General features: G+C 48.6%; 2 protein-coding genes across 2 annotated transcripts; one reads left to right on the forward strand and one right to left on the reverse strand.

Annotated features, from left to right (window-relative positions):
- The first annotated feature begins 3,832 nt into the window (after positions 1–3,832).
- LOC136313425 (F-box only protein 50-like) lies at positions 3,833–7,522 on the forward strand. The gene is made up of 6 exons (XM_066243780.1): positions 3,833–4,459; positions 5,160–5,222; positions 5,309–5,360; positions 5,999–6,094; positions 6,674–6,812; positions 6,935–7,522. The coding sequence occupies exons 1-6, from the start codon at positions 4,147–4,149 to the stop codon at positions 7,073–7,075; spliced, it is 804 nt and encodes a 267-aa protein (XP_066099877.1). The 5' UTR covers positions 3,833–4,146; the 3' UTR covers positions 7,076–7,522.
- A 2,252-nt stretch (positions 7,523–9,774) lies between these two features.
- On the reverse strand, positions 9,775–11,257 carry LOC136313436 (syncollin-like). Its single transcript, XM_066243795.1, has 2 exons — positions 10,849–11,257; positions 9,775–9,936 (listed from the first exon to the last, which is right to left on the reverse strand). Exons 1-2 carry the CDS (start codon positions 11,235–11,237, stop codon positions 9,930–9,932), a joined length of 396 nt encoding a protein of 131 aa, XP_066099892.1. The 5' UTR covers positions 11,238–11,257; the 3' UTR covers positions 9,775–9,929.
- Between the last annotated feature and the right edge of the window lie 15,033 nt (positions 11,258–26,290).

Below are 26,290 nucleotides of genomic sequence, written 5' to 3' on the forward strand. Positions count from 1 at the left end.
TGATTCTAGATTACTGTTGCCTTTTCCAGAATTTGATATAAATGGAATCACACAGTCTGTGCTCTTTTTTTTTTTTTTTTTGCATGGCCTTTGTCACTCTGCACAATTTGTGTTTTGCCCACGTGGTTGCATGATTTGGTACTTCAGGCTTTCTTCTTACTCATTGTATTTTATGCTATAGATGAATGTCGGCTATGTTATCCATTCACTTTTTTTTAAAGCAAAAGACAGACAGAGAGGGACAATTAGGACAGACAGACAGGAAGGGAGAGAGATGAGAAGTGTCAATTCTTCATTACGGCACCTTAGTTGTTCATTGATTGATTTCTCATATGTGCCTTGACCAAGGGGACTCCAGCCGAGCCAGTGACTCCTTGCTCAAGCCAGCGACCTTGGGCTCAAGCCAGAAACCATGGGGTCATGTCTGATGCCACGCTCAAGCTGGTGACCTCACGCTCAAGCTGGTGAGCTTGCACTCGAGCTGGCAACCTCAGGGTTTCAAAGTTGGGTTCTCTGCATCCCAGGCCAACACTATCTGCTGTGCCACTGCCTGGTCAGGCTCCATTCACCTGTATATGGACATGTATGTTGTCCTGATTTGGAGCTACAGTTGACCCTTGAACAATGTAGGGATGAGGGGTACCCCCTTCCCCCTGCACAGTCAAAAATCCACATATTATCTTTGACTCCCCCCAAATTGAACTGCTCTAGCCTACTGTTGACCGATAACATAAATAGTCGATTAACATGTAATTTGTATGTGATATATACTATATACTATAGTAAGCTAGAGAAAAGAAAATGTTATTAAGAATACCATAAGGAAGAGAGAATACATTGCCAGTATTGATAGAAAAAGCCCTACTTATAAGCGGACCCATGCAGTTCAAATTCGTGGTGTTTAAGGGTCAACTGTATTTTGAGAAAGTGTTGTGTGCAGGCCTTTGTGGAGACAGCCTGTAGCTCCAGGAGGGGGATCACCTGGTTGTGGGAGGATAGTCAGTTTTATAAGAAATTGTCAAATTGTTTCCCAAAGTGGTCGTGCTATCACTCATGTTCTTTAACTTTTCATGTCATATAGAGGATGGCTTTGGGGGAAGGGTGCCGTGTTGGTCAGCCAGGCCTTGGCATCTTTGGAAAGGGGACCTTTGAGATGTAGTGTTGAAAACCAGTGGGCTTTGCAGGGCCTGGCTGGGCTCCTGGATCCCTCAGATTTAGGTAAAAATGCTTCTCATAGTAGGAATGTGGGAGTGTGGTGCTTCTTAAACTTGAGATTCTGGGGGTCAGAGGGACCGAATCAGACTCCTGGGAGGAGGGCTTGAAAATAGATATTTTAAATAATATGTATTATTTAAATAATATGTATTCATCCTCCCTGGGTGAATCTGATATGCCTTAATGTTTAGGAATCTCTGAGTATGATGATACAGGTGAGAAGGCCGGGCATTCCAGGTGGAAAGAACTTCATGAGCAAAATCCCTGAGATGGGAGAGAACAGTCACAGAGGCAGAACCAGGAATCCAGGGCCTCGGATGCCAGCTGAACAGCTGGGACTTGCTGAGGACACTGGGGAGCCATGGTGGGTTTAAGTGGGGGAGTGAGTGGTTGGGTTTGGGTTTCCTAGGATCCCCTTGGCTGCGGGGTGTGTGTGTGTGTGTGTGTGTGTGTGTGTCCACTGGGAAGGAGGGGCAATGTGGGAACCATGGCAGGCAGGGGGCAGGCAGAGGAGGGCGCTGATTTCTAGTCTGCAGACTCTCCCCTCCCCTTCCTTATTTTAGGTGTCTGGCTCCGAGCCACTCTCCGCCCTGGATTCTGACCTGGGGTGACTCTGACTCCACTACACAGGACACACTCTTGTTCTGGCTCTGCCCCTTCTTCCTCCTGCTCCTTCCCCAGTGAGGACAGGTGGCCGGAGTTGGGGGTTTGTGTGTTTGTGATGGCCAGGGGAGTGTCTCTGGTTGTGGTTGTTTGGGTTGTCATGGGCTCCTCAACTGGAAACTCCAGGTGCAGCGGTGTTAGGCTCTGGTATGCATTAGTTGGCTTGCCCCCTCCCATGGGTCTTCCCCGCCCTCCAGGACCCTGGCTAATTCCCAACATTCCCAGGACAGGTCACTTCACCTCTCGGCCCCTGGTCTGTGAATGGGGGTACCATTACCAGTTTCTGCCTTCTGGGTTTGTTGAGAGGTTCAGTGAGTTAAAGACAGACAATAACTATTACCATTATCTCCTGTCTGCTTCTGTGGGACCCAGTGTTTTTCTTTTTTGAGTGTGATTTCAATTTGTTTCCCTGTACATCTCATCTGAGGCTCTGTGTATCCAATTCACCACATACCAGCTGTGTTATGCGACCTTGGGTGAGTTACTAGACCACACTGTGCCTCAGTTTCCTCATCTGCAAAATGGGTTTAACAATAGTATCTATTTCCTAGGGATGCAGAAATTGAATTAATTACCCTACTATAAGAGCCTAGAACAATGCCAGGCACACAGGTGGCCCTCAGTTATCGGTTGTTCTCACTGGAGTGTGAGGTCAACTCCCAGTGTCTGCAGTATGTGTCTCCCCTCAAATCTGGGGCAAGCCTGACCAGGCAGTGGTGCCGTGGATAGAGTGTCGGACTGGGATGCAGAAGACCCAGGTTCATGACCCCGAAGTTGCCAGCTTGAGCACAGGCTCATCTGGCTTGAGCAAAAAGCTCACCAGCTTGGACCCAAGATCGCTGGCTCGAGCAAGGGCTTACTTGGTCTGCTGAGGGCCCACGGTCAAGGCACATATGAGAAAGCAATCAATGAACAACTAAGGTGTCACACCGAAAAACTGATGATGATGCTTCTCATCTCTCTCCGTTCCTATCTGTCCCTATCTTTGACTCTCTGTCTCTGTTAAAAAAATATATATAAAAAATCTGGGGCAGGAAGCACCCATGGAAGTTGTTATGCCTGGGGCTATAAGAGACCAGGCCTGTGAGGGTGGCCTCTGTTTCCTCATCTGTGAAATGGGGATAACAACAGTATCCCACACAGGGGTGGTGCACAGGGGAGATGGGGCTGGAGCACATCAGGCGGCACACAGCTCCACACATGCGTTGGTGTTTGCTGTTACCTTTCCTTTATAACAGCAGCACCTCCCTCTTATGGTCTTGGAAGATAAATGAACTTGTAAGCACTTAGACCAGTGCCTAGCAAGCAGAAAGTACTCGCTGGTGGCTGTTCCTGGTAATTTGCAGACAGACTGTGTCTGTGCTTACCTGGTGTGGGATGTGGTGTGGGCAGGATGTGGTGTGGGTATCTGGCCCTACAGGTTTCTCAGCCACCCCATTTCCTCCGCACCCCGACCTTCTGTCCCCACCATTGCCCCATCCCTCACTCCAAACTCCCCATGACCACAGAGGGAGGAGGCTTTGGCAGTCTGTGTTGCCTGCCTCAGCCCTAGGAAAGGGCACTCCCCAAACCCAGGTGGGGTTGCTGCTGTCTCAGTGTCCCCCAGGGGCCCCATCTTGGTGACTCTCCATCTCTGGTTCCAGGTCTCTCTCTGCCCTCCACCACCCACCTTGGTTTCCAGATAAGAAGTGTCAGGGTCCCAAGGGGGTGTTCCAGATGAGCACAGAGGAGGAAGTAGCAGAAGCAGGACCTCCCGCCACCCCCCCCTTTGCTGAGAGGAGAAGCAGAAAGAGGGGGAGTCCTCATTAATTAACCTCCTGCTATGCCAGATCTTAATGAGCTAGACAGGCCTCATTGGAGAGCCAGGAACCCTGGCATTAGCTCATTTGTCACACCCCAATTCCAGGGCCGATGTCTGGGTCCTCAGCTGGCAGGGCATGGGGAAATTGGAGCAGGACGGTTGGGAAACTGAGGAAAAGCTGAGACCTGCCTCCTGCTTTCTGAGACAAGGAGGGGCTGAGAGGCTGGGCTCCTGGGTCTCAGGGAGAAGGGGCTGAGGGCTTGGACTCCCGGGTCTCAGTGAGAAGGGGCTGAGGGCTTGGACTCCCGTTCCAAAGGAGGGGCTGATGGAGGGAGGTGGGCCTGGGGGCCCAGATCCTTTCCCCAACACGCCCCTTTCTAAACACCAGTTGGAGCGCCCCGCCCCCCTCCTGCCCCAGTTAACCCAAGTCCTGCGGAGGAGCCAAAACAGTCGCCCAGACCCGACCGATGGAGGAGGTGCAGGACCGACACGAGCTCCGCACTGGCGGGATGGAGGCCAAGGAGCCCGCGTGCCCCCAGGAGCCGTCCCTGCCGCCTCCACCTCCATCGCCGCCTTCGCCGCCGTCGCCCGCGGTCCCCGAGAGCCCCGCGCTGTCCTCGCAGGAGCAGCCGTCCGAGGCCCACGCGCGGCAGCTGCTGCTGGAGGAGTGGGGCACGCCGAGCAGGGGGAGCCTGGAGCTGCCGCCGGGACTGACCTGGAAGCTGCTCTTCCTGCGGCGGCCGCTCTACCGCAACCTGCTGCGCTCGCCCAACCCCGAGGGTGCGGACGCGGCTCGGCCTCGGCCGGGCGGGAGCTGGAGAGGCCGGCTGCCACCGGCTCTATCTTCCCCTCCAGTTGCTTCCCGTCTGTCTAGTCTTCTTGTCCTCTGTTTCCGAGACACTCTCTCTCTTTCTGTGTCATGTGTCTCTCTGTCGTTCCGTGTCTCTTTGTCATTCTGGATCACCCTTCTTCTCTCTCCCTTCCTTTCTCCTCTTATATTCTTTCAAAAAAACCCCAAAACTTTTTATTGATTGATTATTTTAGAGAGAGAGAGGAGGGGGGAGAGAGAGAGAGAGAGAGAGAGAAAGAGAAAGAGAAACATCTATTGTTGTTGTTCCACTTATTTATGCATTCATGTAGATTCTTGTATGCGTCCTGAACAACCCACAACCTTGACAAATTGGGAAAACGTTCTAACCAACTCAGCTACTCGGCCAGAACCCTCCTCTTATATTCTAAGTCTCTTTTTCTTGGTGCATCTCTGTCCCTCTGTCTCACTAGAATGAGCATCGTCCCTCTCCCCCGGGACATTCTCAGGGCTCTCCCTGGGCCCTGACTCACTCATCCCTGCCAAGCTGGTCTGGCCTGATGGGTGGTGCAAGCTTCCTGCCCTTCCAGAGGAGCCCTGGGGGCAGGGGTGGGCAGAGTGTGGAGAGGGACAGCTTCAGCAGGCCTGAGGCTCTATCACCTGCCCTTTCAGGCATCAACATTTATGAGCCAGCACCCCCTACAGGTCCCACGCAGCAGCCCCTGGAGACTCTGGGTGAGTGCCTGGTGGCTGGGCTCCAGGGCAGGGAGTGGTCCTGGCGACCAGGCACTTCTGACCTGTTTTGCTCCTCCACCTGGCAGGCAACTTCCATGGCTGGTACATTAGAACTGAGAAGCTGCAGCACAACCGCAGGTGAGTGGCCAGGACACGGTGGTCTGTGTTTGAGTCCCTCTTCCAGCCTTCCTTGCTGTGGGACCTGGAGAAAATGACTTTGCCTCTCTGGGCCTCAGTTTCTTGCTCTGTAAACACAGAGTTAGTCACCAGAGAGGATGCCCGTAAAGCACAGAGCACAGGCTCTGGTCAAGTCTGGCTTACACATAGTAAGTGTTCAATGAGTGGCCGCTGTCATTGTTCCTCTTCTGAGCCTCTTTCCTCGGGAAGCAGAGAGTCCCAGGCCTCTGTCTGTGTGAAACTGAGCCCTGCTTCTGGACGGCGGGTGCGATGGTGTAACTCGGGGCTCAGTCACAGACGCCCAGGGTTGGGATTGCGGCTCTGCCACTTCTCTGCTGCTTGACCTTAGGCAAGTCAATTCCCTTTTTAGCCTCAGTTTCCCCATCTGCAACACAGGGTTCAGAAAGCATCATCCTCCGAGGGGTTGGTGGGAACTGAGACTGTAAGATGCTGAGTGAGTGCTCAGCGCCCATACATGAGCACCCTCAGTACGAGGATGCTGTGATCAGTGTCCTGCTCCCTGGGATCAGGCTGACCTGGGAAATGCCCAAGAATGCAGCAGGTCCCAGAGCCCGCCTCCCCTGTGCCCTGTCTCCCAGCTGGACGGTGAAGCATCAGTGTGTGGACCTGCTGGCTGAGGGCCTGTGGGAGGAGCTGCTTGATGATGAGCAGCCAGACATCACGGTCATGGACTGGTACGTGCCTCTGCTCCGCCAGGTTACACACAGGGGCTCCGCAAAGCGCAAGCCTCGCCCCGTTCTCCTCTTTGTTCTGAGCTCCCCACCAGCCCCCCCTGCCCCTCGGGACCCACCCCTGCCCACCTCTCTGGCCTTATCTCTCTGACACTGAGTTTTTGAAATGTGTCCGTACCAAGGCTGTTCCTTCCTCCTTTGATGCTTGTCTTTTTCAAGACAAAGTCCTCCTTATCCTTCAGGGCTCAGCTCCACATGGCTCCACCAGGAAGCCTTCCCTGACCAGCCCCAGCTGGGCCAGATCATTATGCTCCCGTGTCCCAGACCTTCCCCATCCCGGCCCTGACCATTCCTGGTTGTCGCTGTGCTGCCGTGTGAAAGGTCTCTTCCCTCACTGGACTGTGACTCCCATGAGGGCAGGGCGTGGGGCTGTCTGGGTCACTGCTGTGTTGCCAGCACCACCCAGCCCAGGTGCACAGAGTGGGTGCCAGTGAGTGTGTGTTTAATGGTGACTGGGGCCAGAGCTTGGGGTTGGGACGTTGGAGCTGCAGTGGCAGCTGAAGGCCTGGACCCCACCCCCAGGTATGAGGACAGTAGGCTGGACGTGTGTGTCTATGAGCTGCATGTCTGGCTGCTGGCAGCTGACCGCCACACCGTCATTGCGCAGCACCATGTGGCCCCCCGGACCTCTGCGAGGGGCCCTCCTGGCCGATGGATCCAGGTGAGACTGCCTACCGCTGCTGCCACCTCTGACATGTCCTAAGGCCTCACAGAGGGAGGAGAGGAGAACAGGGTTCATGGGTCCGCATTAAGGACTTCTCTCTGACCCCGGTGCTGCCACAGGTGTCCCATGTATTCCGGCAGTATGGTCCTGGTGTGCGCTTTGTGCATTTCCTGCACAAGACGAAGAACCGGACAGAACCTGGTGGGCTGCGGCGAACAAGAGTGACCGACTCCTCCGTGTCTGTGCAGTTCAGGGAGTGACTGGCTGGCTCCAGGCCTGTTCTGGCCCCTTGTCTCTTCCCCCTTGACACCTCCCACACCCTTAGCACCTCCCGGACCCCTTAGCACTTCTGTGACTTCAGCACCTCCTTGGCCCTTAGCTGTCCCTAACCTTTAGCCCCTCATTGACCCTTTAGCACTGCCATGTTCTCTTAGTACCTCCCTGATGCTCAGAACCACCCTGATCCCTTAATACCTTCAGGACTCCTCAGCTTCTCTCTGACCACTTACCACCTCCTAGGCCCCTTGATCCTGCCTGGTCCTTGGCTTCTCATTTGACAACTTCACCCACCCTTAAGTGGCTGACTCTTTGGTATTTCCCTTGCATGCTCTGGGCTCCATGAGGGCAGGGGCCACTTCTTTCTGAGTCAGTGCTTGACAGATGGTAGGTGCACAATAAATCTTTGAAGACTAAATGAATAAATACATGTGCCCAAGAGTGCTATTTCTCTGCTCTTTGCTCCTTAGAACTTCACTGAGTTCTTACTTCACTCACGCCCCCCTCCGCATTTATGATCCTCCAGCACCTCACAACTCCTTGACCTTCTGCACCTCCCTTGACCTCTGATCTGTTTACATATCCCCAATTTATGGTCTCTTAGCATCATCACCTACCCCTTTACCCATATATATTTTAAAATATATGTCCTTTTTTCCCCCCCGAAGTTCGAAGTGTGGAGGCAGTCAGACAGACTCCCGCATGCGCCTGACCAGGATCCACCCGGCATGCCCACCAGGGGGCGATGCTCTGCCCATCTTGGGCACTGCTCTGTAGCAGTCCGAGCCATTCCAGCACCTAAGGTGGAGGCCATGGAGCCATCCTCAGCGCCCGGGCCAACTTTGCTCCAATGGAGCCTTGGCTGCGGGAGGGGAAGAGAGAGACAGAGAGGAGAGGGGGAAAGGTGGAGAAGCAGATGGGTGCTTCTCCTGTATGCCCTGATGGGGAATTGAACCTGAGACTTCCATACACCAGGCCAACGCCCTACCACTGCGCCAACTGACCAGGGCCTAAGTCCTTTATATTTTAAGATTTTTATTTACTGATTTTTAGAGCAGAGAGAGACAGAGGGGTGCAGGGAGGAGCGGGAATCATCAACGTGTAATTGCTTCTCAGGTGTGCCTTGACTGGGCAAGCCTACAGTTTTGAATTGGCAACCTCAGCATTCCAGGTCGGCACTTTATTCACTGCTCCACCATAGGTCAGGCCTCATATTTTTTTTTATTTTCTAAGTGAGAGAGGGAAACAGAGAGAAGGACAGACAGGGACAGACAGATAGGAAGGGAGAGAGATGAGATGCATCAACTCATAGTTGCAGCACCTTAGTTGTTCATTGATTGCTTTCTCATATGTGCCTTGACCGGAGGGCTCCAGCTGATCCAGAGACCTCTTATTCAAGCCAGTGACCTTGGGCTTCGAGCCAGCGACCTCTGGGCTCAAGCCAGTGACTATGGGGTCATGTCCATGATCCCATGCTCAAGCCAGTGACCCCATGCTCAAGTTGGTAAGCCGGCTGTCAAGCTGGATGGGCTCCCACTCATGATGGTGTCCTTGGAGCTTTGAACCTAGTTCCTTAGCATCCAGGTCAATGCTCTATCCACTGTGCCACCACCTGGTCAGGCCTTTTTTTTTTAAATGAGAGAGAGAGAGTGACAGGGATAGACAGACAGGAAGGAAGAGAGATGAGAAGAATCAACTCATTGTGGCACCTTAGTTGTTCGTTGATTGCTTTCTCATATCTGCTTTGACCGGGGTGGGGGAGGGGGGCTACAGCTGAGCCAGTGACCTCTTCCTTAAGATGGTGACCTTGGGCTTCAAGCCAGCAACTATGGGGCCATGTCTATGGTCCCACACTCAAGCCAGTGACCCTGTGCTCAAGCTAGTGAACTCGTGCTCAAACTGGATGAGCCCACGCTCAAGCAGTGCCTCGGGGTTTTGAACCTGGGTCTTGGTGTCCCAGGTCGACGCTCTATCCACTGATCATTCCTTGGGCAGGCAGGCCGCTTTTTCTTAATTCTCAGAATTTCTTTGAATTCCCCTCATCCTTCCAACTCCAAGTAGTCACCCCCACGGCCTGCTGTCGTCACACCCTCATTTCACGTCCTTACTTCAACACTCTCGTTTCTCTTCTTTAGCTTCTCTTAAGGGCCACAAACCCGGGTATCCATCAAGGGCCCTCGTCCCTGGGGATGAGGGTGGGAATAGGTTGCAATTTGAAATTTGCAGACTTGAACTAAAGGGTCTTCTATGTGTTGGGGAAGAGAGGGTTAAAATATTTAACAACCTGTAAGTCCTAGGCTCTGACCAGATCTCAAAAGAGACCCTGGCCCCAGCCGGGGGAGTTCCTTGAAGGCCTCCTGCTGACTCACCTGAATTCTGAGTCTGGAAGTTACTGGCAGCCAGACAGCTGGTGGCACTCAGGGAAGGGCTATCTACTGGAAAGTTTGGGAAGCATATCAGTGTTTAACTATTGGCCAGCAGTGCTATTACATCCACACAAGTGTCCTGGGGGTGTTAGTCTTTGTGCATCCTTAATCAAAGTCAGTATCTATGTGTGTGTCCCCGTCCACAGCATTGTCACAGGTGTATGGGCTGATCCTAGCATGACGTCGCCGCTGTATCCCCACCCCACCCCCATCCTGTGTGGACTTGGGTCCCAAGCACAAGCGATGGCAGACAGGACTTCATAAAGGCTGTATTGCAGGGAAAGCAGGGCGGTTGCGGTGTCAGGCAGAGAGCTCTCTGTTTGGGACTTGGGGTCTTCAGCAGACCCCGAGGACAAGACCAAGTGAGGGCTCAGCACTCTGGAGCTGCTGCTGAGGGATCTCTAGGGCATCATTAGCACCTGCAACAGAATAAAAAATAAAAAATGATCACCAGGGAGTGCCAGGGGCTCAGAGGTTCTGGAGTGGGGGTTCTAGAAACTTGAGCTGAGGTGGAGGCTGGGCTGGCCTCCAGTTTAAGGAGCTAGGTGTCCTGGCTGGGAGTGTGGGGCTCAGGCCTCTTGGAGCTCTTGGGGGTAGCGGGGTAAGTGAGGTGGTTTTGGAAGGTGCAATGGCCTGATTTAGGTTCCCAGAGTCTGTGAGTTTGGACATGTGAGAGTGCAGGGTGGGCTATGGGCCTCCAAATTGGGTCTGGGGCCCCAGAACCCTACCAGGAGCCCTGGACTGGTTTCTGGGGTGGGGGCTGTCCTAGAGGGTCTAGGTGGGTAGGGAGCGTAAGGACTAGGTAAGGGGTTCTTAGAATTGACCTCGGGTCTTGAGATCTGGGTCAGATTTAGAGTCTGGGAAACCCAGGAGGCTCTGGGATCTGATGATTTGGGGAGGGGAGACCTGCTTTGGGTCTGGGGCATCCAAGATGAGAGGGTTGATGGCTCTCCATCCCCAAGCTAGGCTGACGACCCCTGAGTTAGTGGCCCTTCCTGGACAGAGCAGCTATGGGTGGGTAGGCAGGTGGGGGATTCAGGAAGGTTGGAGGGGGTGCTCCCAGCATGGAGGGAGGGTTCTGTCAGCTACTGAGTCTGGGAATCCCAGAACTGGGTCTGAGAGATCCAAGGGCCATGGCTTAAGGGAGGGGGTGCCCGTGAGAAGGGGGACCTTCAGGACTGGATCTAGAGACTCCCAATTTGGGTCAGGGGCCCAGGTGTCCGGGAAAGCACTGAAGCCGAGGCCAGGACTAGGGCTGGGACCTGGCTGTTGGGTTCAGAGCTCTGGACGATGTGCGCACTGGGGAGAGTGGGGCGCGGGCAGGAGCGCACCTGCAGTAGATGGCCGAGATGGCGTTGGACCAGTGGCCGAAGATGCCCCGGCGGAACTCTTCAAGGCGGGGGTAGGCGCCGGTCTTGAACTTGCGAGTCTTGCCGGCTTTGCCCTGGCGGGACCACACAGTCACCTCACAGCGGGGGGCCACAACGAGTGAAGAGATGACGTTTGACCAGCTAGAGGGCAGGAAGGGCAGGTCGGTGTCTGGCGCTATGGACAGCTCGGCACCTCCACAGCAGTTTTCATAGTAGGGGTCGCTCTTGTCGTAGACCTTGGCGCATGTCAGTGTCCCATCAGGGTTCTTGAGGTCAGTGGGTTTTGGACAGGCACCTTGAATGTAAGGAATGGCCACAAGGGCCAGCAGTAGTGAGCACAGTGAGAACATGGTGAGACTGAGGGGGTGCACCCCTGGTCGCTTTTATGCTCCTGACCCGTGGGAAAGGAGAAGCTGTGAGATTAGGACTCGGGGAGGAAAAGGAGGGTGCCTCCTTCCCCAGAAGCTGGGAGACCTTCTTAACACAGGTCACAAACCCCAAATCGAAAAATACAAAATGGACATATTTGTATAAAATGTAGCAGCTTCAGATTTTATGTGCAAGAGACATTATAAAGAAAGTCAATATAAACAGGACTGCGGACCAGTCACTTCCAACACAGAAGGTAACGGGGTTAATGAGTATATAGGTAGGAGGAGCTCTTAAAAATTGACAAGGAATGGAACAACCCCTCACCCCTTCAACATGAGGAGAAGCTGAGGGAAGGGAAAGGGAAGAAAGGCTGGGCTTTCAGGCTGGGCAGGTCCCAAGACCTTGGGAAAGTAGAAGCTGGAGATAAGGAGGGGGAGGCCCTGGATGGGAAAGGGGACAGGAGGAGAGATAGGGAGGAGCTCCCTCCTCTCAGGAATGGGAGAGCTTCCTAACCAAGATCAGAAACTAGAACCTATGAAATAGACATAGACCTATTTGTGTGACACTTAAAGAGCATGGCAAGGCAAAGTGCACAGGCTTGGGGAAAATAGCTATAGAAGAGAAGAGTACTTACAAATTGACGAGAAGATATCAAACACCTCCCTTCAACCACAAGAAGGAAGAGCCTAGGATGGGAGAGACGGAGGGGAGGGTCTGACCACCCACCAGCACTGCCTAGGAGCTAGAAGATTTTCCACGAGGTTGGAAATCATGATCTATCAAATAAATAGGATCTATTGCAATGTATAGACTTTTAAAATCTTTGTATAGTAAAAACAAACAAATAAGCAAAAAAACCCAAAAAAACAACAACAAAAAACAAACAAACAAAAAAACCTGAACAGAAAACCTAATCTGGGGGGAAATAGACAATTCTTGTAACATACAATGAGTGCTAACCTATCAGAAAGCAGAAATGACATAAACCAAAGGAAAAATTAAGGAGCAGGACAGGAAGAGGAAGAAGCCTGGGATCATGGTGGGACAGGGCCCTGGGCAACTGGGAACCTGACCAAGGCCCTTCAGAGGCTTTTGGGCATTCCTGGTCTCCTGCCAGACAAGAACGGGGCCAAGAGTGGGTAAGACTTCCTGACCTGTGATGGTGCAGGTGATAAAGTGTCAAACTGGAATGCTGAGGTCGTCAGTTTGAAACCCTGGGTTTGCCCAGTCAAGGCACATATGACAAGCAACTATTATGAGTTGATGCTTGCAGCTTCTGCCCCCGCCCTTTCCTGTCTCTAAAATCAATAAATAACATCTCAAAGAATAAAAAAAAAAAAGAGTGCATAAACTGTTTAGACAAAATAGTTCAGGTCTCTTGTTCTATGGGTGAGTCCAAGTCTGGTCCTCAGTTTCCTCATCTGTAAAATGGGGATTATTTCTTCTTACACTCTCGGATTGTTCTGAAAAGCGTGAGAGTAGAAAGTTCAAGTGTTGAAGGAACAGACTGGCCCCAGATCCCAGCTCCTCCGTGAGCTTCACACAGGCTTCCACCTCCAGGCCCGGTGGAGACAATGGTGGGGCCCACCTCAGAGCACTGGTGTAAGGAGTAAGTGGGTCAGTCCACCGAACAGCACTCACGGTAGGGCCCTCACTAAGTGCCATAGGAGCAGGTGCCATCGTTACTACTATGAGAGCCCTTAGCATGAGCCCAGCACACAGTAAGGGCGCCATAAATGTAAACCAGCACAACACAGCACAGCAGTGATTTGCTATTATCCACGGTCACTCAGCTCACCCGACTCCCTGCTTGGCCCCTCAGAGGCTATCTGCCACTTTGCCAGGGTAATGCGCTGAGCCAGAGCCCAAGGCTGGAAACACAAAAGTGGGTTCAGATTTTCTTTTCTTTTTTTTTTTTTTTTTTTGTATTTTTCTGAAGCTGGAAACGGGAGGCAGTCAGACAGACTCCCGCATGAGCCCGACCGGGATCCACCCGGCACGCCCACCAGGGGGCGTCGCTTTGTCGCGACCAGAGCCACTCTAGCACCTGAGGCAGAGGCCAAGGAGCCATCTCCAGTGCCCGGGCCATCTTTTGCTCCAATGGAGCCTCGGCTGCGGGAGGGGAAGAGAGAGACAGAGAGGAAGGAGAGGGGAGGGGTGGAGAAGCAGATGGGCGCCTCTCCTGTGTGCCCAGGCCGGGAATCGAATCCGGGACTTCCGCACGCCAGGCCGACGCTCTACCACTGAGCCAACCGGCCAGGGCTGGGTTCAGATTTTCACTCTGTCATCTTACTGAGTGACTTTGCCTGCTGTGCGACCTTGGGCAAGTAAGCTCACCCCTCTGAAGTCCAGTTTCCTCCTATCTTCAATGGGATAATAGAAATAGAATATAAAAATATAAAACTCATTCTATATTATAAAGTATTTTATAGATTATATAATAAAATAATGTACATAGTTGTTATTTATAAATGTAATATAAGTACTTAACATATACAATTGAATAAGACAACAGCAAACATATAAATATATAAAGCACAAAGTATAGCGTCAAGCACATGGTAGGCACTCAATAAATAGAAACTATTGTGACTATTCTTATAAAGATTCTGAGGCCCCAGACCTTGCTCTGGTCCCGCCCCAAACGAGACCTGGATCCTTCTCCCTCCTTTTTTTCCACAACCCCATGAAATCTAATCTCCAGCCGCTAACTTCCCAGGGGACCTCCCTGACCTCAAGGACACAGAACCCCCACCTTCCGGGCTCTGCCAGGGCCCAGACTCAGGGATGGACACAGGGTAAGTGTAGCACGCTTGGACGCAGTCTCCCAGAGCTCCGCCTGCCAGGAGGGCCATGAGCTTCAGACTCAGATGGCAACATGGGGTAGCAAGGAGACCAGAATAGGGAGGCCGATCCAGGGACAAGAACACAGAACCCATTGGGCCAAAGCACACAGCCGGCACCAAAGAGAACCCAGAGAGGTCACAGCACACACACATGGGCAGGGGGAGGGACACTCCTTCACAGGGTCAGCCACTGATGGTCACAGAACCTCACTGGTGATTATATGCATTGAGTGTAGACACATGCTTGATACACAGTCCCAGACATGCCTCCCCAACAGACACCCACTCACCATCCCCAACAAGCCCCACACCCACCCCACACATCCCACCTTACACCCCACACATCTCAAACTTGAAAAACACACTAACATGTCTGCGTGGCGACATACACCTCATCTTCATCCAGAAACAATTTCCTCACTGTTTATTAACACAAACCAGACAAGTAGTAGAAAATAAATAACGCCTTATCACACATTTTTTTCTTCCTATGAAAGAAAGCCTGCCCTTGAAGAGTCATGAGCCCTTGAGAAAGTCAGACGGTGAATCAATAATTTGAGCACAATATAAGAAGAGTTACAGCAGAAGCAGTGGTGGGATTCAAATAATTTAACAATTGGTTCTTTGCCCTTAATGACTGTTTTAAGTATAAAAAAAGGTACACGGAAAGGTAGTTTATTATTTCCTGCATTTAATACTTAAATAAGAATAATAAAAGAGGTACAAAAAACTAGATTATGTAATAAAAGAATTTTAAAAAATTTTATTTAGAACACTAACTTTAACAGGGTGACATTGATCAATAAGAATCCATAGGTTGCCCTGGCTGGTTGGCTCAGTGGTAGAGCGTCGGCCCGGCGTGCGGAGGTCCCGGGTTCGATTCCCGGCCAGGGCACATAGGAGAAGCGCCCATCTGTTTCTTCACCCCCACCCCCTCTCCTTCCTCTCTGTCTCTCTCTTCTCCTCCCGCAGCCAAGGCTCCATTGGAGCAAAGATGGCCCGGGGGGCTTGGGATGGCTCCTTGGCCTCTGCCCCAGGCGCTAGAGTGGCTCTGGTCACGGCAGAGCGACACCCCAGAGGGGCAGAGCCTCGCCCCCTGGTGGGCAGAGTGTGGCCCCTGGTGGGCGTACCAGGTGGATCCCGGTCGGGCGCATGTGGGAGTCTGTCTGACTGTCTCTCCCCGTTTCCAGCTTCAGAAAAATACAAAAAAAAAAAAAAAAAATCCTTAGGTTTCAGGTGAACATCTCTACAGCATTTGAACTGTTGATTGTGTTGTGTACCCATCACCCAAAGTCAAATGATTTTCCATCACTTTATATTTGTCCCTCTTTACCCCTTCCTGTTTCCTCACACCTCCTTCCCCTCACCCACATTCCCTTTCCCCTGTTAACCACTTCACTTTTATCTATGTCCATAAGTCTCAGTTTTATATTCTACCTATGTGTGAAATCATACAGTTCTTAGATTTTTCTGATTTACTTATTTCACTCAGTATAATGTTCTCAGGGTCCATTCATGTTGTTGTAAATGTTACTATGTCATCATTTCTTATGGCTGAGTAGTATTCCATTGTATATATTATATTTACCACATCTTTATCCAGTCCTCTATCGAGGGACACTTTGGTTGTTTCCATGTCTTGGCAACTGTGAATAATGCTGCAGTGAACATGGGAGTGCATGTGTCTTTACATACCAATGTTTCTTGGGGGTTTTTTTGTTTGTTTTGTTTTGTTTTTTACAGAGACAGAGAGAGAGTCAGAGAGAGGGATAGATAGGGACAGACAGACAGGAACGGAGAGAGATGAGAAGCATCAATCATTAGTTTTTCGGTGCGACACCTTAGCTGTTCATTGATTGCCTTCTCACATGTGTCTTGACCGTGGGCCTTCAGCAGATCAAGCAACCCCTTGCTTGAGCCAGCAACCTTGGGTCCAAGCTGGTGAGCTTTGCTCAAACCAGATGAGCCCGCGCTCAAGCTGGGTCCTCGGCATCCCAGTCCACTGCGCCATCGCCTGGTCAGGCTGTTTCTTAGTTTTGAGGGTAGATACTCAGTAGAGGGATTGCTGGATTGTATGGTAATTCTGTTCTTAATTTTTTGAGGAACCACCATACTTTCTTCCATAATAGTTGTACTAATTTGCATTCCCACCAGAAGTGAATGAGGGTTCCTTTTCCTCCACAGCCTCTCCAATACTTGTTATTACCTGTCTAGTTGACAGAGGCAGCTTTAATGGCAGGCACTCTGGGCATGTGCTCTGGGCCTTGACTTCTGAAGGGCCCTGCAAAACCCCAACTTTATACATTTTTCTATTGATACCAAGTTTGGTTTCATATGTGCAATTTTAACATTAATAGTACATAATATTTTTTATTTATTTAAAAATATGGTTAACATGTGCTTTTATTTTTCCTGTCTCTCTCTCTTTTTTTAAGGGCCCAATATTTTCTTCTGTGCCCGGGGCCTCAACTGACCTTAATCCACCTCTGCTTGTTGATAATGGCCAATCTAACAGGTGTGAGGTGGTATCTCATTGTAATTTTGATTTGCATTTCTCGAATAGCTAGTGAAAAAGAACATCTTTTCATATATCTGTTGGCCATTTGTATGTCCTCTTGGGAGAAGTGTCTGTTCAGGTCCTCTCCCCGTTTTTTTGTTTGTTTGTTTTTGTTTTTTGACAGAGAGAGTCCGAGAAAGGGAGAGGTAGGGACAGACAGACAGGAAAGGAGAGAGTTGAGAAGCATCAATTCTTCGTTGAAGCTCCTAAGTTGTTCAGTGATTGCTTTCCCATATGTGCCTTGACCAGGGAGCTCCAACAGAGCAAGTGACCCTTTGCTCAAGCCAGCGACCTTGGGCTCAAGTCAGTGACCTTGGCCTTAAGCAAGTGACCATGGGGTCATGTCTATGATCCCATGCTCAAGCCAGCAACCCCTTACTCAAGCTGGTGAGTCCATGCTCAAGTCAGGTGAGCCTGTGCTCAAGCCGGCAACCTCGGGGTTTTGAACCTTTGTCCTCCGTGTCCCAGTCCGATGCTCTATCCACTGCACCACCACCTGGTCAGGCCTTCTTCCCATTTTTAAATTGGATTGTTTTGTTTGTTTGTTGCTGAGCTTTATGAGTGCTTTATTTATTTTGGGTATTAAACCCTTATAGGAACTGTTTTTTGCAAAATCATCTCCCATTTAATTGGCTGCCTATTTGTTTAGTTGACAGTTTCTTTTGCTGTGCAGAAGTTTTTTAGTTTGATGCAGTCCCATTAATTTATTTTTGCCTTTACTTCCCTTACCCTTGGGGTCAAATTCATAAATTGTTCTCTATAGCCAAGGTCCATGAGCTTAGTACCTATGTTTTCTTCTATGTAATTTATAGTTTCAGGTCTTATATTTAGGTCTTTGACCAATTTTTTATTAATTGTTGTTTAGGGAGACAAACTGTAGTATAGTTTCATTCTTTTGCATATGGCTTTCCAATTTTCCCAGCACCATTTATTAAAGAAGCTTTCTTTTCTCCACTGTGTTTTTTTGGCTCCTTTGTTGAAGATGATTTGTCCATATACATGTGGTTTTATTTCTGGGCTCTCTATTCTGTTCCATTGGTCTGTATGTCTGTTTTGTTTGTTTGTTTGTTTTTGCCAATACTATGCTGTTTTGATAATTGTGGCTCAATGGTATAATTTGAAGTGAGGGTAGCGTGATACCTCCAGCTTCATTTTTTCCTCATGATTGCTTTGGTTATTCAGGTTTTTTTTTTTTTGTTTGTTTGTTTTGTATTTTTCTGAAGCTGGAAACGGGGAGAGACAGACAGACTCCCGCATGCGCCCGACCTGGATCCACCTGGCACGCCCACCAGGGGGCGACGCTCTGCCCACCAGGGGGCGATGCTCTGCCCTTCCGGGGCGTCGCTCTTTTGCGACTAGAGCCACTCTAGCGCCTGGGGCAGAGGCCAAGGAGCCATCCCTAGCGCCCAGGCCATCTTTGCTCCAATGGAGCCTCGCTGCGGGAGGGGAAGAGAGAGACAGAGAGGAAGGAGAGGGGGAGGGGTGGAGAAGCAGATGGGTGCTTCTCCTGTGTGCCCTGGCCGGAAATCGAACCCGGGACTTCTGCACGCCAGGCCGATGCTCTACTACTAAGCCAACCGGCCAGGGCGGTTATTCAGTTTTTTTTGTTTGTTTGTTTTGGGGTTTTTTTCTGTATATTTCTGAAGTGAGATGGGGGAAGCAGAGAGACAGAGTCCTGCATGCGCCCAACTGGGATCCACCTGAAAAGCCCACTAGGGGGCAATGCTCTGCCCCTCTGGGCATTGCTTTGTTACAACCAGAGTCATTCTAGCACCTGAGGCAGAGGCCATGGAGCCACCCTCAGCGCCCCGGCCAACTTTGCTCCAGTTGAGCCTTGGCTGCGTGAGGGAAAGTGAGAAATAGAGGAAAAGGAGAGGGGGGAGGGGGAAGAAGCAAATGGGCACTTCTCCTGTGTGCCCTGGCCGGGAATTGAACCCGGAACTACCACATGCCAGGCCGATGCTCCACCACTGAGCCAATCAGCCAGGGTCTTTTTGAGGATTTTTATGGTTCCATACAAACCTGGTAATTTTTTATTCTCTTTCTTTAAAAAATGACATTGGGATTTTGATGGGGATTGCATTAAATTTGTATATTGCTTTGGGTAATATGGCCATTTTAACTATGTTGATATTTCCAATCCCTGAACATGGAATATTCTTCCATTTTATTGTGTCTTTTTCCATTTCTTTCAATCATGTTTTGTAGTTTTCAGTATATAGGTCCTTCACATCCTTTGTTAAGTTTATTCTTAGGTATTTTTTTGTTGTTGCAAATGTAAAAGGAATATTTTTAAATTTTTTTATTTATTTATTTTTTTACAGAGACAGAGAGTGAGTCAGAGAGAGGGATAGACAGGGACAGACAGACAGGAATGGAGAGAGATGAGAAGCATCAATCATTAGTTTTTCATTGCGCGTTGCAACACCTTAGTTGTTCATTGATTGCTTTCTCATATGTGCCTTGACCGGGGGCCTTCAGCAGACCAAGCAACCCCTTGCTGGAGCCAGCGACCTTGGGCTCAAGCTGGTGAGCTTTTGCTCAAACCAGATGAGCGCTCGCTCAAGCTGGCGACCTTGGGGGTCTCGAACCTGGGTCCTCCATATCCCAGTCCGACACTCTATCCACTGCGCCACCGCCTGGTCAGGCAAAAAGGAATATTTTTAAAGTTCATTTTCCAAAGTTTCATCATTGGCATATAGAAAAGCAGTAGACTTCTGTATATGGATTTTGTATCCTGCGACTTTACTGTAGTGGTTTATTATTTCTAATAGTTCTTTGATGGACTCTTTGGGGTTTTCTATATACAGGATCATATCATCTGCAAAAAGTAATACCTTTATTTTTTTTTCCCAATATGAATGCCTTTTATTTATTTCTCTTGCCTCATTGCTCTGGCTAAAATTTCCAGAACTATGTTGAATAAGAGTGGAGAGAGTGGGCAGTCTTGTTTTGTTCCTGATTTTAAAGGAAAAGCCTTTATTTTTTCACCATTTAGTATGATATTAGCTGATGATTGGTCATATATGGCCTTTACTATTGAATATGTTGAGGTACTTTCCTTCTATTCTGATTTTATTGAGTGTTTTAAACATAAAGCGATGTTATATCTTATTGAATTCCTTTTCTGCATCTATTGATAGGATCATATGACTTTTGTTCTTTGTTTTGTTGATATGTTATATTACATTGATTGATTTTAGTATGTTGAACCATCCTTGTGCTCCTGGAATAAATCCTACTTGATCATGATGTATTATTTTTTTAATGTGTTATTGTATTTGATTTGCTAGTATTTTGTATAGGATTTTTCCATTTGTATATATTAGAAGCATTGGTCTGTATTTTTTGTGTGTGTGTGCTGTCCTTGCCAGGTTTTGTTATGAAGGTTATGCTGGCCTCATAAAATGTGTTGGGGAGTATTGCTTCTTCTTCTGTTTTTTGGAAGAATTTGAGAAGGATAGGTAGCAAATCTTCTTTGAATGTTTGATAGAATTCTCTAGTGTAACCATCTGGTCTTGGACTTTTGTTTCTCGGGAGGTTTTTGTTAGTTGTTTCTATTTCCTCCCTGCTTATTATTTAGGTTTTCCACTTCTTCATGACTCAGTCTAGAAAGATTGTATTGTTCTAGGAAGTATGGAATACCACCAAACAAAAACAAATGACAGAAACACAGAAGAGAAGAACCAAATAAAACACAGAGCTACCAGAAAACAAAACATAAAATGGCTATAGGAAATCATCAAGTGTCAATAATTACCCTAAATGTAAATGGACTGAACTCACCAATAAATAGTCACAGAGTAGCAGATTGAATAAAAAATCAAAACCCAACCATGTGCTGCTTTCAGGAGACACATCGAAGCTGCAAGGACAAAAGTAGATTCAAAGTGAAAAGTTGGAAAATGATTCTCCAAGCAAATAACAACAACAAAAAGCAGGTGGCAGGTGTAACCATACTCATATCTGACAATGCTGAGTTCAAGACAACAAGGATAACCAGAGACAAAGATGGACATTTCAAAATAATAAAGAAGACATTGTATTGAGAAGACATACCAATTCTTAATATATATGCACCAAAATATATAAGACATCTACTAAGGGAGAGAGATGAGAAGCATCAATTCTTTGTTGCGGCACCTTAGTTGTTCATTGATTGCTTTCTCATATGTGCCTTGACTGGGGGGCTACAGCAGAGTGAGCGACCCCTTGCTCAAGCCAGGGACCTTAAGGTCAAGGCCAGCGAACATAGCTATGACCCCACACTCAAGCCAGCAACCCCACGCTCAAGCTGGTAAGCCCATGGTCAAGCCAGATGAGCCCACACTCAAGCCGGTGACCTCAGGGTTTTATATCTGGGTCCTCTGCGTCCCAGTCTGATGCTCTATCCACTGCACCACTGCCTGTTCAGGCTCTCTGTTTTTGTTTTGTTTTTTTAATTTGTGAGTCTCTCTCGTCTTCTCTCTGTAGCATCTCTAGTTGCCTGTGTTCGATGCCACCAATTCTTTCTCCTATCTGGCTTGTTCTGTAAGCTAAACTTGCTACCCCAGTCTTCAATTCATGTATTGAGTTCTTCATTTCTGTTTTTAAAGTTTCAATCTCCTTGGTTGAGGTATTCATTTTGTTCATTAGTTTGTTTTCTCAGCTCATTGTTGCCTAATGGTGTCTTCTCGCATCTCAATGAGTATTTTCAGAACTTCAATTTTGAATTCTCTATCGTTTAACTCCAAGGTTTCTAGGTGATTGAGATTTTTTTCTGCAGATTTTTTATTTTCTTTCTGAACTACGTCTCTGCCTTGTGTAGCCATGGTATTCAATTTCTTCTTCCTTCATGGCATTTGGGAGTGGTGTTGTTAAGAACCCTAACAAAAAAACACTAAAAAAATTTGAAATACAATAAAAAATATTAAAATATAAACAATTATGACAAGTAAAGAAAAAGAAAACCACAGGAAAAAAGATTGAAAGCAAACAAAAAATTTTTAAAAACCACCCACAAAAAATAAAAATAGAAAATATAAAAATTAAAGAAAATGAAATTCAAAAAATGAAAAAGAGAAAAAAGAATAAGAAGGAAAAAAGAAAAAAGAGGGGAAAAGAGAAAAAGTTTTTAGTTTGAGAGTTTTTTCCAGTAAGTGTTGCTGTATATTACAACTTTTAGCTCTGTGAAGTTCCTGGGCTGTCCTCTGCTAAGATGTTGCTGTCACAATGATGTAGGCATGGTCACAGTCCCATTGGTGGGTGGGGCATGTTGTGAGGGCTTTATGGCTTCAGCTTATCACTTCAGCTTTCTAGCTTTATGGTTCTAGGAATGGTGATCTCAGGCTTCCAGGGGCTCCTTCCAATGTCTCAACAGACCTGGGACCAGACGTGGAGCACCTCTGTTTTTCAGGGGAAAAAGCGGGTCTGGAGAGCTGGCTGTGGGGTTTGTCTCTGCCACTCTTTGTACTGCAAAATGAGGAAAGTGGGATCTGGGAGGCTGGGGGCTGCACTTTAGCTTTCTCTGTCTCTGCCAAGTGAAGGCTGCAGGCAAACCATGGGAACACTGGCTGTGACCTCACGCTCTGGCTGCTTTGGTTAATCTCCCTCTCTGCCCCTCTGTCTCTCTGCTCCTTCAAGCAGAAGGAGACCGTTACTTTGAGTTTCCCTCTCTGTACCCCTTAGACAAAATCCAGAGAGCCTGAGCTTCCCTCCTCCCCATAGTCCAGTAGAGAAAAAGAAACCCAGTAACTCTAGGTTTGTCTCCTCTCCTCTCCAAAGCTCATCACCATTGTGTTTTATTTTCTGCCACCCTTTTCACCATGTCCCACTTTTAGTCTGTTCAGTGCATGGATTTTTCAGACATGCCTGCAAGCCCAGCTGGGGTTCCTTTGCTGCATTATAGTTGTTCAACTTGCTGAAATTTCAAGGGAAGAGATCAAGAGTATCCCTCATATCACCATCACTCTGATATCATCCACCAGTGAAAACTTTTATATGAATTTTAAAATATTAATGAAAAAATATTAAATAATACCTGACAATAAACTATAAAACTGTAATTTAAGGTATTTTCATATTGCTTCTTGATTGGTATGCTCATTTCCTACTGAAGTAACAAACACAAGGGAATTAAAATGTAGTATTTCATCAAAGGTATAGTGGGCCTTATGAAATTAATTAATAAATATTACAAGCATAGTTCCATCAAATTTTTTTGCCTATGGATGGAATAAGCAATTAGAATATGCTGCTGCACCAGCGAATGTTAGAAAAAGGATAAGGAGACCCTGGCTGGTTGGCTCAGCAGTAGAGCATCTGCCTTGTGTGTGGAAGTCCTAGGTTCGATTCCCAATCAAGGCACACAAAAGAATCAACCTCCAATCTTCCCTCTCCCCCTTCTCTCTTCCTCTCCCCCTCCCACAGCCATGGCTCAAATGGTTCAGACAAGTTGACCCTAGGCTCTGAGGATGGCTCCATGGCCTTGCTTCAGGCACTAAAATAGCTCAGTTGCTGAGCAACAGAGCCACGGCCCCAGATGAGGGCTTCCAGGTGGATCCCGGTTAGGGTCCATGTGGGAATCTGTCTCTCTGCCTCCCTGCCTCTCACTTAAAAAAAAAAGTAAGGAGGCCCTGGCCGGTTGGCTCAGCGGTAGAGCGTCGGCCTGGCATGCGGGGAACCCGGGTTCGATTCCCGGCCAGGGCACATAGGAGAAGCGCCCATTTGCTTCTCCATCCCCCCTCCTTCCTCTCTGTCTCTCTCTTCCCCTCCCACAGCCAAGGCTCCATTGGAGCAAAGATGGCCCGGGCGCTGGGGATGGCTCCTTGGCCTCTGCCCCAGGCGCTAGAGTGGCTCTGGTCGCGGCAGAGCGATGCCCCGGAGGGGCAAAGCATCGCCCCCTGATGGGCAGAGCATCGCCCCTAGTGGGCATGCCGGGTGGATCCCAGTCAGGCGCATGCGGGAGTCTGTCTGACTGTCTCTCCCCGTTTCCAGATTCAGAAAAAAAAAAAAAAGTAAGGAATATAAATTTGTGACGTCCACATTGGTTGGCTGCCCAGCCACCCACCTTAGAAAGAATCCTGAATACAAGTGCCATCTTAACAACCAGTTTACCAAATTCAACAAACCAAATTCTGCCGAACCGGTGCAAATTGACTGAATCTTACCACTGAGCAGAGGTATTTCCAGGGACTCTAGGAATGCAGTGGGAAGTGTAGCATGGTTTTGGGGGGTTCTTTTTATCCACTGATATATTTTGATTTGTATAATAAAAAAAATCTTCTTTTCAGATGGTACAACCTTGATTTGATATTTTTCACTAGATCATAAAAAAGAAGCTTAGTATACATGTGAAATTGCTGCTAGAAGAAATAAGAAAGTAGTAGTCTCAATCAGGGTAGTACCTGCTCATAAACAACATTATAGGTGGCACACTAGTTAAATGAAAATGTTGTCTGTTGAATAAAAACAGGAAAATATTCAGATCAGTATTTAAGTTTATGCTGGTTCATCGGAACTCACTAACAGCACTTCTGTGTGCTGTCACCTAATGGGATTCTTTCTTAAGGGCTAATGTGACCCTCCAAAGCAGCCATAGCTGGGTGGTTTAGAAACAGTGTCCTCACAGTGTGGTCCCTGAACCAGCAGCACCAGCATCCCCTGGGAGCTCCTTAGAAATGCAGATTCTCAGCCCCACCCTCGTCCCACTGAGCCTGAAATTCTAGGGCTGAAGACCCCAAAATAACCAAGGTTAAAGGGGGACCCCAGCCATCGTCAAGAGATGTCCTCTCCCTCCCACTAACAAACACATGAGCGCACCACCCCCTATCTCCCCCCCCCATCCCTGACAGGAGCTTTTCTCTCTTTCTCCTAAGCTCCCCTCGTTTAGCCTCTATGCCTTGTTTCCTGGCTCATTTCTTCTACCTCTGTGGCTTTCTAAATAAACTTTCTCTTATAAAAACGGAAAAGAAATGTCCTCTGAAAGTATTTACTCCCTTTATTCAGTAAACATCTACTGAGTGCCTGCTCTGTACCAGGCCCCAAACTGGGTGGCAGTGGGACACACACTATGACAAAGAGCCTGAGTCCTGCCCTCGCACAGTTCTCAGTCCTGTTGCTCTTAAACTCAAGCACTTGCTATTTTTAATATATTTTTTCTTACTTCTTCTCAACCATTATCCACCTTGAGGATTTTCTAAGAAGAGCTCAAATAATGTCATGGACTGCTACAGAAAGCAAGGCCAGCGGTCCTCAGAGAAACTCACCCAAGTTCAGCCAATGGGAAGCAAGGAGCCACTGGGGCACAATGTGCCTTTGTTTATACCTAACACTGGGCCCGGGTCCAAAGGGTGGTTTTGGGTGGGCTTCTTCGGAATCCTGCTGATGGTGCCAAATGTCAATGTAAGAAATATCTAAAGCAGTAGAGAATTTTTTAATGAGAATTTATTTGAGCCAGACTGGTGACATATGCCAGGGAGCATAATCTCAAATTCTTCCTCAGTCTTATCAATTATGGCCATATGAGGGAGTAATGGTGTTTTCTATTGCTCCTATTAATAACCAGGAAGCTTGTCTTGAGTAGGAAAGTTGGCACTAAGTGTTCTGCCTGCAGGGGCTGAAAAGTTAAAAATTATATTTCTCAGGCTCCCCTGCGGTTAGGATCTGCCTTGCATTTCTGTTCTTCCAATATGATTCACTCACACATTTGAGTGGTGGACATGGGGTGGAGCCCATACTTCAGGCTCCACCACAGTGGAAGTGTCCACTTTGCTGTGATGGTCCTCTGATTATAGCAGGTTCCTGATGGCAGTTGTTCCATAATTGTGACAAATTCCTGGTTGTGCTGCCTTCCTAATCTTGCTGGGGGAAGCCGATTCCTAATTAACCAGTCAAGATACTGATCCTAGTATCAACTGAAAAATAATATCAACCAGGTGTTTTGTCACCAAAAAGGATTTGCCCAGGAAAAAGAAAGGGTTGCAACCCAGTGCGTGCAGACATGGGAAGCCACCTGCACACTGTGGCCTGTGTGTAGCAGTTATAAAAGGGAAAAGAAAGTTAAGGGGAGGGGAAGCGAGAACCAGAGAGCTTTATTATGAACATGGAGTTCTTCCTGGAGGGTTCCGTGATTACAGAGAGTATGAGAACTTCCATAAGCCCAGCTCCTCCCATAGACTCTCCCCACTGAGTGTATTTTCTTAAAGTTCCAGTTAGTCTTTATCACTAGAAAGGAAGTGGACCATTGAAAAGCCTAGGTTTGGCCCTGGCCGGTTGGCTCAGTGGTAGAGCGTCGGCCTGGCGTGCAGAAGTCCCGGGTTCGATTCCCGGCCAGGGCACATAGGAGAAGCGCCCATCTGCTTCTCCACCCCTCCTTCTCTCCTTCCTCTCTGTCTCTCTCTTCCCCTCCCGCAGCTGAGGCTCCATTGGAGCAAAGATGGCCTGGGCGCTGGGGATGGCTCTTTGGCCTCTGCCCCAGGCGCTAGAGTGGTTCTGGTCGCAACAGAGCGATGCCCCGGAGGGGCAGAGCATCACCCCCTGGTGGGCAGAGCGTCGCCCCCTGGTGGGCGTGCCAGGTGGATCCCGGTCGGGCGCATGCGGGAGTCTGTCTGACTGTCTCTCCCCATTTCCAGCTTCAGAAAAATACAAA

The sequence above is a fragment of the Saccopteryx bilineata genome, chromosome 9 (genome assembly GCF_036850765.1).
Source record: "Saccopteryx bilineata isolate mSacBil1 chromosome 9, mSacBil1_pri_phased_curated, whole genome shotgun sequence".
Classification (NCBI taxonomy): Eukaryota; Metazoa; Chordata; class Mammalia; order Chiroptera; family Emballonuridae; genus Saccopteryx; species Saccopteryx bilineata.